Below are 12,731 nucleotides of genomic sequence, written 5' to 3'. Positions count from 1 at the left end.
GAAGCTAAGATGTTTACGGGTACTCTCTTTGTCTCATTATGAGAATGTGGCTAGCTTGCCTGATTCAATTGGCAAAATTAAACAACTACGTTATTTGGACATTTCTTTTACTGCAATTGAAAGGTTGCCTGATTCCTTGTGTAAGTTGATCAATTTGCAAACACTCAACTTATCATGTTGTTATAGTCTTGTTGGATTGCCGAGGGATATGTGGAAACTCATTAATCTACGACATCTTGATATTACTAGAACTGACATAATGGAGATGCCGATACAATTGGGTAGCTTAAGAAGTCTGCAAACGTTGACAAAATTTATTATCGGCAGCCGTAATGGGTCTTGCATTGGAGAGTTGGGAAAACTTACAAATCTTCGAGGGAAGCTTGCTATTTTGAACCTTCAAAATGTTCTCTCTTCTACAGATGCCTCAGATGCCGGCTTGAAGGACAAGAAGCACATTGAGGAGTTGGTGTTGGAATGGAAAGCTGGTACTGTTGTTTTAGAAAGTCAAAGAATTATACTTGACAATCTCCAGCCTCATTCAAATTTGAAAAGTCTCACTATCAACAACTATGGCGGTCAAAGTTTTCCAGATTGGATAGGGCATGATTCATTCTTTAATATGGTATCTCTTCACCTAAACAAGTGTAAATTTTGTTGCAGCCTGCCATCGCTTGGACAACTACCCTCTTTGCAGAACCTCTCTATTGTTGAGTTTGATGGAGTTGTTAGAGTGGGTCCTGGATTTTATGGTAGTGGTTCATCTTCAATTATGCCATTTAAAGCATTGAAAGTTCTAAGGTTCGAGTTGATGTTGAAGTGGGAGGAATGGTTATCCTTTGGTGCTGAAAATGAAGGTGTAGCTTTTCCTCTCCTACAAGAGCTTTATATTCATGATTGTCCCAAGCTAACACGAAGGTTGCCCATCCATCTTCCTTCTTTAGCCAAACTTGAGATCACGGAATGTCCACTATTGGTGTTTTCACTCCCGATGTTTCCTGCTATATGTCAATTGAATCTAACACGTTGTAATGAGGTTTTGTTAAAGGAATTGCCAACTAGAATACAGGTTCTCAAAGTTGGAGGATGTGATGCACTAGATTCCCAAGCCAACATAATGATGGGGCCCAGTAGTTCTCTTCAAGAGTTAGAAGTCAGTGACTGTTCTTCGTTTGTGTCCCTTTCCAAGTGTGATCTAGCATCTACATTAAAATCCCTTATCATCAGGAATTGTGGGATTTTAGAGCTCCCAATGTACCCGATCTTTTCATCCCTTAAAAAATTATACTTATTTAATATTCATGGTGCTCTCAAGTCCGTCCCATTAGACTTATTTCCAAAGCTTTGTGACATCTATATCTTTGGGTGTAGGAATTTGGAATCCTTGACAGTTTCTGAAGAACATAGACATGATTTAATGACATTGCAAATACAAATCATAGATTGCCCTTGTTTTGTATCTTTTCCAAAAGGAGGATTGCGTGCCGCCAACCTTACATTGCTTTGGGTTTGGAATTGTGGAAGTTTGAGGTCATTACCAGATAAGATGCACTCTTTCCTCTCATCTCTTGAGGAATTGCAAATAGTCAATTGTGCAGAAGTTGAGTCTTTTCCTGAGGGGGGTTTGCCTTGTAATCTGAAATCGATGTCCATCATTGATTGTGACAACCTCGTTGCCGAACGAATGGGATGGGGTTTGCAAAAGCTCCCATTTCTTAAAAAATTGTTTATTTGTGGTGAAAGGGGAAATGTAGAGTCCTTTCCGGAGGTGGGATTGCTGCCCACCAATCTGACTGCTCTTCAAATAATGAATTTTCCAAATATGAAATCTTTGGATAAGGGGCTTCAACAGCTCACCTCTCTTGAAGAATTGCGGATCTATAACTGCCCTATGCTCAAGTACATGCCAGAAGAGGGCTTGGCTGCCTCTGTTTCTGTTTTATTGATCAACAATTGTCCTTTGGTAAAGAAACAATGTCAGAGGAAAAAAGGAAAAGAATGGCGCAAGATTGCTCATGTCCACCTAATAATGATTGATGATGAATTGATTGAATGAGCTAAATGTCTAGCAAGAATCTCCACTCAGGTGAGTGTTTTTTTTCTTACATTTCCTCTCTTTTATGTTTTTCTCTTTGTTTTATCACTGTCTAATTGTTTTCCTTTTTGTTTGATTAATTTTGTTGAAAATATTTGATCAAAAGAATTTCGAAGATCTAAGAGCTAGCTCGATTTTGACTACACAAAGCAACACGTCTGTTTCCAAAGGTGCTTTCTTTCTTGTCCTCATTGTTTTTCTTTTTTGAGTCAAATAAAATATTTACCTTTTTATGAAATCATTTAACCCTATATATATATATCGAGATATCCCTTATATTTATCATAGAATTTAATTTGATATGTCCTTTCAAATGTGTGCAATTTTTTCAGTATGAGTGGATGAAAAAGGACATGGCTTCCGTTTGATTGATCAAAAGCTCCTTGGTTAATTTTCATGGGGTAAGTGAATCTTACATATATTAACAATGTTCTTCAATATATATACTTTACATTAATTTTAAATGTTAAAAAAGGAATTTTTTTTTTTTTACCATGACTGATTTCCTGTCTGATTCCACCACATAATGTTTTATTATTAAGGGTTGCATGCTTGCATTCAATTGTCCTGTGCAAACAGCCTCAATTAATTTCACTTATGAAGGTGAACTTAATTTCACTTGCAAAGTAAGTTTACTTGACCTGGTGTATTGTACTGTTCCTCCTTACTAGGTGGATCAAAACTGTTTTGTGAAAGATCCCGTGCCTGACGAACGACTCTCGAAGTGACAAGTGGTTCTGATTTCAAAAAGCGCCACGCTCAAGGTACACTGCGCGCACATCCCCTTCCAATGTAGCACATCTCTTCCTGAGGTTTTTTGTGTGCATTCTAGCATTTTGACCAAATAACTTAACATTTTCTTATCTAATTCAAAGCTTTTTGCACACTCTTTTTCTAGAGGTTCAAACATCATGCTTATAGACTTGGAAAATTTGTATTTTTCCTTTTCGTTTTTTGATTTCTATGTTGGTTGTATCTTAAGATCTGTCATGAATAATGAACTAAGAGAATGTAATCCATGGATGATAACTGTGGGTGGCTATATGCCAATGTCAATTCTTTTTGTTTATTGCATATAGTGGCTATATGCCTCCGGAGTATGCAAGAGATGTGCTCTTTTCCTTGAATTCTGATGTCTTTAGCTTTGATAAACATACAATTTATGTATGTCATATTATAGTATGTACATACATAGAATTTAAGTCCGGAGACCTCTGAAGTTCAGGGTTGTTTATATCTTATTTGGATAACTATTCATAGTCTTTTATTAATAAATATCTATTGTTTTCTGTACTTTTGTGTGGATGTTTTCTAATCCGCATCACAAGCCTAATTAGAACTTTGATTTTCGTTAATTTTGTTATTTTGCAGATTTTCAATTTATTATGATCATAGCAGATATTGGAGTGGCCTTCCTTCTGTGGCCTCAGATGTCAAATTTTTGTTGTACCAACAAATATAATTTATTTAGCAGGAAGTTTAATCAATACAAAGGAAGACAGATAGGGAGGAACTTAGTAGGAGGTAGTTTGAATAAAATAGGATGAGAAATGATTCATCTCTTCTCTTGGTCTTTCTCTCATCCTTTCAATTTTCAAAATTATCATTAAATATGTGGGCTCGTGTAGGTTTCACACAAGAATCCTACAGATTCAATAGTAATTTTAAAAATTAACGAGAAGAGAGAAAGACTGAAGGATAGTCCATGGGCTTACAAATCCAAAAGCATAAGTGCATTTGTAGTATGGAGCTTTGAATACAACAAACGGTGAGCAATGAGTTGGGATACAGACACTTTTGGGCTCAAGTTGGTGCAGCAGAAGGTGTGCGCCTAGCATCTTCTCGTGTCTTTTCATACAGCTGCAACCCATGAATTCACAAGGTACTAATAAAGCTCTCAGCATTTGCAGAAATTGGAAAATATTTCCATATTAACCATAAAATAGGCTGATCTACATCTTGGCTTTATCTAGCTTTTCTTTGTGTGCATTTGGACAAGTATTGATTGGTAGGGGACCCTCCACATCCACAACACTCCCATGCGTCCCCTACAATACCACGTCGACAAATGGCTGGACTCTTGTTTTGAGCTATTTGTTCAAATAAATTTTAGATTGTTTTAACTATTTATTTGGACATATAGTTTCATATAAATTGTCTCACAATTGCTAGCCTTTTCTCATTCATATATATATATGTTGTGGATTTTGGTGATGTAGCATGCGATCAAATGTCATATATATATATATATATATATATATACACATATATGTTGTGGATTTTGGTGATGTAGCATGCGATGTCAGTCAACAGCTGGAGTACCACAGGGAGTATCAGCGTAGGGTGGTGGAAATTTCTGGGAGATCAAATGGTTCCATTTTAGTGCTGGTGCAATCTACTTTCTTAGTGCTGGGAACAATGACTTTCTCAATAACTTATGAGACATTCTCATGCAATCCTATACAAATTTCATTCAGGTTCCTCCTCTCCTCACAGCACTTCTCATACATAGATTATATATCTTTCACCCTTTTGTTTGTTTGTTTGTTTGTGTTTTGTTTGTTTTTTTTTTTTTTGGAAATAAAAACATTAACAAATATTTAAAACTACTTTTATCTTCATCTTAATGTTGTAAGAATTAAGAAAAAATAAACAAAATTCCTATGCATTCATTCATAAAGAAACATCTGTGACTGGGCCTATATGCATTGGGTGGGAGGAGAATTGGAGTGACAACACTACCCCTAATGGGATGCCTGCCAGCAGCCATGACGTATAATATATGGGTTGGGTGGGAACGAGTGTGTGGAAAGGTTAAACAATGGCGCAATTTCCTTATAAATGCAAACAAATATTACCAGACTGATGCGCCCAGTTAACATATTGAATTGGCTTTGTCACAAACCTCAAACCTCAAGTCCAAGCTTTGTTATGCCATTTATAAATGCTAAGAAAATAGAACATATAGCATAGAAACAATTGTAAAGCAAGACAGTAATTTCTGTACTTAAAGAAGTAGGAGCAGCAATATGCCATTACTAGAGAGGATTGCACAACAGGTGTTTGATTAAATGTTCCCTCACTCTGTAATCAGGAGGTGTTTCTGTTTGTATGTATAGAAAACGTCTGTATAGCTTGTATGTAATCTGATAAACAAAAAGATGTGGAAACTCAATACAATGCAATGTTATCTCTTATCTAAATGTTTATTATCTTTGTGAGATGATTTTCTTGAGTGAGATGATATCTTGGCTGTGGAAGATTTTCTCTGCCATGGAGGACTCTGCATCTGCAGAGTTCTCTACAGTGGAGGATACTTCTACATCTTCATGTTGTTTCTTATAAGCTTTAGGTAATCAAACTTGTCACTAATGATAGTTCAAAGAGTAATGCTATTCAGTAAATTACTATATCACTGCCATACAACTTGATGATGTGACAGTGAAAATCAGTTCTTGGAACAACTCTTGCAAACAATCCTAGGTAGTATTTTATAAGTTTACTAAATATTAAAGGTGGTTATCGGTCATAACGGTCTGGTTTTGCCTATAACCGATTACCGACTGAAATTTATCGGTTAATCGGTTTTCTAACCGATTACCGACCGATAAGAATTTATTTCGAAAATTTCAGTTAAATCAGTAATCGGTTAAAACGGTTTTCGTGGGCTTTCTGAGCACAAAGACCGTTTGAGTGACGATTTTTGTGCATAAATACCCACAGATTCAGCCCATAAATCCTCAAATCAAACTAATGAAATACTAGAGATTACCTAATGTGACGATTTCTGAGCACAAAGACTGTCTGAGTTACGGACAGAGGCGAGGTCACACCGTCATGGCATCATGGACTCACGGACTCAAGACGTCATGGCAACCCACGACCACGAAGCTTCGACGCTGCACCACCCACAATTGGAGTCACACCGCACCGTCCTGCGAGAGAGTGAGAGAGGAGAGAGCTGAGGGTGAGACAGGCAACATTAACTAGAGAGAGCAAAGGTGGGGCAGTCTGCAGAGGGAGTTAGGGTTAAGGGAAGAGAGATGTATAGACATTGAAACCAAAACGACGTCATTTTGGTTTCAATAAAAAAAAATTGAGAACTACATTTATACCCCCACTATTGGTTTCTTATCGGGTATATCGGTTTTTTATAACTAAATTTTAACTAACCAATAAGCTAATCGGTATAAAATTTTTAACCGATTACTGACCGATAACTATCGGTTGTGGTTAATATCGGTTCGATCAAATTCTGTAGGCGGTCGGTAATCGGTTAATCTACCCACCCGTACTAAATATCATTACTCTAGTTCAAAATGGATGCAGATATTTTTCTGGTAATGGAAATTATTAGCACACTGACCTCTTGAGTGTTCAATGGGTCAAATTGTAAGATCCTCTAATGGCTTCATAATATCAAGTTCTCCATCTTAATTTTTGCTGAGTGCTTCTTTAGGTTGTAGCTCAATGGAATCACGAACAAGCTGGCTGTTTATTAATACCTCTGCAACTTTCCAAAAAAAAACAAAAGAGAAAATGTAGTCCAAAAATAACAAAAGAAAAAATATAAGTCCAAAAATAACAAAATAGAAAATAAGACTTAATTTGTTAATACCTCTGCACTTTCCAAAATAGCATCCGTTACACCTGCTTAGTGCTTTCTTCATATATATGGGATCTGATGGATAGAATTTTTATGAAACTAGCGAAAAACATTAGAAGGAAAAATTGCAAGAAACTTTTGTCTGACAGCTTTGCTTGGGAGACTTTTATCCAAGTCCTTGGGAGACTTTTGGAAACAATAATGGAGTCTGGAGTATTTGATGGTGAAAGGTCGGTAGTGCCTTGGTGATTGTTTTGTCTTTTTCTAAAGCAATTATGTTAGTTTGTTCCTTTCTTGTTTCTTGCTTAAACTGATGGGAATTTAAATGGAACATTGCTGTTTTTTTTTTTTTTTTTTTTTTTTTAAGCAATTGGACTTTGTTATGGTACTCAGGAAAGAAGGATAAAATTATATTATGGTAATCCTAATTGTTAGGGTCATGGCCTCAAATGGTACGGCCTTGCCTTGAGGCTATGTCTTTGGACACCGGATAATTTCAAGTAGTTGTCATGATATCATATTGCAACACTCCAATCTCATATTGAGAAGATAATTAGCTTTAAGTAGAGTGAGATAAATTATAAAAACACTCATGATGCTAAGTTTCACGTTGGTTATTTGATAGGTGAGATTGAACTTTATAAGTGATTTTAGAGAGTTTAAATTGCAAGTAACGTATTTGTTTTTAGTCGTTATAGTTCATCTATTCAATGAAACACTAATAATAGCTTAAAAATGCCTATTTCTTCTATTAAAATAAGCATTGTCATACTTTGTTCTATTGTAATTCTTGAATTTTATACTTATGAAATATTGTCCAATAATAAACTTGATCCTATATAGAGTATTAATGCCAAAGAATGATGTTTTTGTAGGAATTAATGTTGAATGTGCTGTGCAAATGTTCACTCATAGAGGGCGAAGTCTTAATGGTCTCTTTGGAGTATCACCAGAAGGTATAGATATGGCAATGGTGCGTTGAGAGAAGATTTGGCATGTGGGACCAGCTGGGTTCAAAACACTGACGAATGTACAAAACAAAAAGAAAATAAAAAAATTGCATATAACATATCATTCTTTTAACTATATATATATATATATATATATATATATAAAAGATTTACTGCTAGATTTGTGAGCTCATATGGGTTTTACACAAATTTAATGGCAAATTTACTCATTTACCATACGAAGATAATTAAAAAAATAGTCGGGATAATAAATTTTATTATTTCTCAAAATAATAATAATAAAAAAAGAGGTATTTCTTCGTCTGCTGCCAAATTTGTGAGAGCTGAGACAACAAGAAAACAAAAGGATGCCAACTTCAAGGCCAGATGGGAATAAAATAAAGTAAAAAAAAGGCTAAAACATTGACAACTAAAAGAGAGACAAAAGCCAACATTAAAGAGTCCAAATGCAGAGAGATTAAGGAAGAGATAAATTCTAAACAAACAACGAGAGGAGAGCATCATGTGGTGGTTACTGTGGGCCGGTGATTATAATACGTGGCCCAGATCTCAATCTGCATTGAAGAATGTTGTAGTGGGCTCGATTAAAAAAAAAAGGCCGGCTGTATTACATGGAATATCAATATTCCTAATGTTCCTACCTTGGGAAAGGGAATCACGTGACTCGATGGATTGTCGACTCACGCAAGAAAAGTAACGAGAATCTTTTGTGCACAAATTTTCTTTAAATTAATAGTTGTTTACAATATTAAAGAATTTTTTGAGTTTCTCAAATTCTTAGATTAATAGAATAACAATAAATAATTATTAAAAATATTAAAGAAAACATGTGAAATATGACACTTGACACTTATTAAAATAGTTTAGAGAAAATTCTGTCAATATAATGCTATGGTAATCACAATCGCCATTTGATTTTTTTTTTTTTAATAAGGACTTATTAAAAAGTTGATTGGACTTACATCAGCATTATTAGATAGTTACAAGATAAAAAAAAAATATAGTTTCTAATTTTGAAGTGAGTCATGCTACATATATACCACATTTACGGATCTAATGATTGATTTTTAATTTTTTTTTTTTTTGAAAAGGATTGATTTTCAAAAATTGTGGATGATAAAAAGATAGAAAAAGGATATGAGAATGCTAGTATCATTTTCTTTATCTCACAACTATCCATAGGTGATGTAGAAGATGTGGGATAATTGAGAGATATAAATGTTGTTTCTAGCATTCCGTATTTTGAAATTATTAAATCTTTAGAAATAGCATTTATCTATATATATATATTGTAAATTACTCCTCCTCCTTGTTACTAAGAAATACCGAATTATTCATATTTTAAATTTTTTGTAATGAACAAAAAAATATTAATTACTAAAACACTTTTCTCGTACTCGAAGAAAATTTATACATGAAAATAATTAATTGAGAATAAATAGTTTGAATCAAATTTTAACCTCTATTCCATGTGTCAGATCGGGCTTTTGACCATCTCATCTAAAAATTAATTGGTGTTCAGTGAGGGAAGTCAAAGCCTTCTATGGTATTCAAAATCACATTTCGCAAGGTATGTTCTAAGAGCCGCCCAAGTGAGCAGAGCGGCATTGTCGCACCCCAACAATCCCTCACTCAACATGACGCTCCCGCGATTCGAAGTTCGAACCCATGACCGTGGCTCTGATACTATTTATTATATTGGACCTTTGACCATTTCATCTAAAAACTAATTGGTGTTTAGTGGAGGAAGCCAAAGCCTTCTATGACATTCGAAGTCATACTCTACAAGATATGTTCTAAAAGCCGCCGAAATGAATAGAGTAACATTGTTATATCCCAACACCATGCATCGAGATTCCTTACCATTGGAAATTTCAAAAACTATTCCTACCCTAACTCCCAAGTAATTGGGTAGGGGGCTATGATGGGGCATCCCTGAAAATCCATTGCCCGAGCAAGTTATTCAATTTGGAAAACCTCAGCTCGGACAAGGAATATATCCCTCTTACAGTTTCCTTTGTCTCTGCCCTTTGAGTTGCTTGGATAATGGAGCTTCTGTTCGCCCAAAAACAAAACCATTTTCTTAGTCCCTATATAATATTTATTTACTCCACTCACTTTAGACAAAATTTTTTAGAGATTCGTAATCATTGCCCATAGTCCACTGCCTTTAATTAATTGATTCATGCTTTTCAATATGCCAAACCATTGATGCAGCATTGATGCCTTTAATTAATGGTATGTGACGGAGCATCAATTACAATAATTTTAAACGTTACATCATCTTTAAAATAAATAAAAAATAATAATTACTCGATGCATTGTCATACTTTCCTTTGCAAGCTATAACACGCAGAGCACTTGGGTCTCTTATCCTTCTCTTCCTCATCTTCTCTTCCATATATCCTACCTTGCTTTTATTTATTCTTACAAGTATTCTCCACTCAGGAGTGGATGCCCATATGCATGCCTTGTTCGGCATATGGGTACTGTACGTACATTGGTACAATCGTTTGATGGCAGCCAAAGGGCAAAAAAGAGAAATATTATTATAAGAAAACAAACCAACTTAATATGAAATATATATTCTAACAACCCCAAACCGTGACGAAAATGCGTTTATCTAGTATATATAGTTCTACTCACGTACCGACACATTAACAATCTGTAAAAATAATAATAAAATTATAAATCAAACATTACTCTGAGAATATACAAACAATTCAATAGTTTTATAAAATAATATTATTTTTCACATTCATGAACAAGTAACCTTCATGCATAAGGAATTCCTCTTCTTATTAAACACGTAACCTCCTTCACATCTCATGCCGAGTTACGTAAAGCAATTCCCCAGTTGCCAACATGTCTAACAAGTAACACGTTTCTCCTAAAGTTGGCAGATCATAATTGCTTCTACTTTACGAAAATAAGAATGCGTGGCGACTTTCACTACCAAAAGCCACTTTTAGTACTTTTAAAATTAATATCATTTTTAAAATTACTAGTGGTTCATTGAGAGGATAAAAAAATAAAATAAAAATATTTTTAATTTTTTGTTGATAAAAAAATGAATAAAGTTGTTTGGTAATATGAAAAGATAAATGATATGAGTACTAAATCTTTTAGTATATGAGTACCAAACTGAGAAATTGGTATAAAAGTCATTTGTTGGAAATTATCAAAACAATTAGCAAAGAAAAATGTTATGAGTACTAATAAATTCTACATCAATTAATTTTGAGAAAAAAAGAAAAGAAAAAGAGACTTGTTATACATCCTTCCCGATTTGATAGAATGACTATTTTTAAATCACATGTTTTGAAGTTGCAAATTCAAATGAATGATAAGCAAAACATTATTTAATGATAAATGTTACGTTTTTTTCTTGGTGTTTTTTTGATTCTACGCATATATTATTAAAAAAAAAAAAAAGAAAATACCCCACCGGTTTTTTTTTTTTTTTTTTTTTTCGGGTTGAGAAATGATAAAATTCATTATTTTTCAACCATTTTCATCGACGTTTAACATTAAATTTGTGAAAAAAATAATTGAAAAATGTTTAAAAATTGTTGCGTAACAATATGCTTCATTGAACCTGTTTTGTTTAGATGTATATATTCTTCACTTTAAGTACTCCTTTCTCGTTAATATGCTAGCTCACCGAACCTGTTTCGCCGCCTTCCTTCCATTTCCTTTCATTTCTTCCATTACAAAGAAGAAAACATGGCCGAGGTGGTGGGAGGAGCGCTTCTCTCTGTTGTCTTGGATGCTTTATTCCAAAAAATGAATCGGGAGGTGCTTGACTTCTTTCGGAGAAGAAAACTCGACGACGGGTCCTTAAGAAAGCTAAAGATAGCATTGGAGTCTGTGAATGCGGTGGTCGAGGACGCAGAGGAGAAGGAACTCACAAACCCTGCTGTGAAAAAGTGGCTTGATGAGCTGAAAGATGCTGTTTTTGATGCACAAGACATCTTGGATGAGATTGATACAGAAATCCAGATACGCAAGTTGCGTGCTGAGTTTCAGTCAACTCCAAGGAAGGTACGATACATTGTCTCTACTTTTCTTAATCCTTTTTTCAAGCAGATACAGCGGAAGATGGAAGAGGTATTCGACCGACTAGAATATCTAGCAAAAAATAATAATTTCTTAGGTCTAAGGGTAGGTGTTGGAGGAGGAGAATCATCAGAAAGATTGCCCACGACTTCTTTGGTTGCTGAAGCTGGTATATTTGGTAGGGATAATGATAAGGAGGAAATAATTAACTTGTTGCTCTCGCACGATGCAAGCGGAGGTGAGATGTGTGTGATTGGCATAGTGGGTATGGCGGGAATTGGCAAGACCACCCTTGCTCAGCTCATATACAACGATCGGAGGGTGAGGGAGCATTTCGACCTTGAAGCATGGGTATATGTTTCACACGAGTTTGACGTGTTCAGCGTAACAAAAACAATTCTAGAGGCAGTAACTTCGTCAACTTGTGATATAAAGGATCTGAATCGGCTTCAAGTTACACTCAAGGAGAAGTTGATGGGGAAAAAATTCCTGCTTGTTTTAGACGATGTATGGAATAAGAATTATATTGATTGGGAGATCTTAAGCAAACCCTTCAAATTTGGGGAACAAGGAAGCAGTGTGATTGTAACCACACGTGATAATGATGTCGCATCTGCTGTACGCTCTAGTGGGACTCATTGTTTGAAAAGGCTGTCAGAAGATGATTGCTGGTCGGTATTTGCAAACCATGCACTCCACAATGGTAAGTTGCACTACATTAAAAAGCTTTCAGGGGTAGTTTGGTAAGTTACACTACATTAAAAAGCTTTCAGGGGTAGTTTGGTAAGTTACACTACATTAAAAAGCTTTCAGGGATAGTTTGGTTTGCAAAATAGACTTATGGAATGGAATGACTATTTCTATAAAATAGTCATTCCTTTATTTAGTAAGTGTCTATTCTTAGGAATAGTTATTCTCATGAGAATCGCTAATCCCTTATACACAGGAATAACCATTAATCCTCTAAAAAATGAGAGGAATAGCTATTCTTGAGAGAATG

The 12,731-nt window shown here is 35.0% G+C and overlaps 2 protein-coding genes across 2 annotated transcripts in view; both read left to right on the top strand.

Moving 5' to 3' along the window:
- Positions 1–133: 133 nt before the first annotated feature.
- The window catches only part of LOC132167738 (putative disease resistance protein At3g14460), a 22,057-nt gene continuing 9,459 nt past the window's right edge, over positions 134–12,731 (top strand). The window contains exons 1-3 of the mRNA XM_059578763.1: positions 134–2,086; positions 2,202–2,265; positions 2,428–2,496. Coding sequence (XP_059434746.1) covers positions 209–2,056 — 1,848 coding nt within the window. The 5' untranslated portion in view covers positions 134–208 and the 3' untranslated portion in view covers positions 2,057–2,086; positions 2,202–2,265; positions 2,428–2,496. The remainder of the gene's footprint in view (positions 2,087–2,201; positions 2,266–2,427; positions 2,497–12,731) is intronic.
- Positions 11,340–12,478, top strand: LOC132172991 (putative disease resistance RPP13-like protein 1). Its single transcript, XM_059584558.1, has one exon. The coding sequence runs from the start codon at positions 11,399–11,401 to the stop codon at positions 12,476–12,478; it is 1,080 nt and encodes a 359-aa protein (XP_059440541.1). The 5' UTR covers positions 11,340–11,398.

The sequence above is a fragment of the Corylus avellana genome, chromosome ca1, assembly GCF_901000735.1.
Source record: "Corylus avellana chromosome ca1, CavTom2PMs-1.0".
NCBI classification, from domain to species: Eukaryota; Viridiplantae; Streptophyta; class Magnoliopsida; order Fagales; family Betulaceae; genus Corylus; species Corylus avellana.
The sequence above is the reverse complement of the archived record's forward strand: the minus strand, read 5'-3'. Positions and strand labels throughout refer to the sequence as shown.

Bases quoted from the DNA above. Each gene is read 5' to 3' on its own strand.
- LOC132172991 (XM_059584558.1), top strand. From the start codon at position 11,399: ATGGCCGAGGTGGTGGGAGGAGCGCTTCTCTCTGTTGTCTTGGATGCT.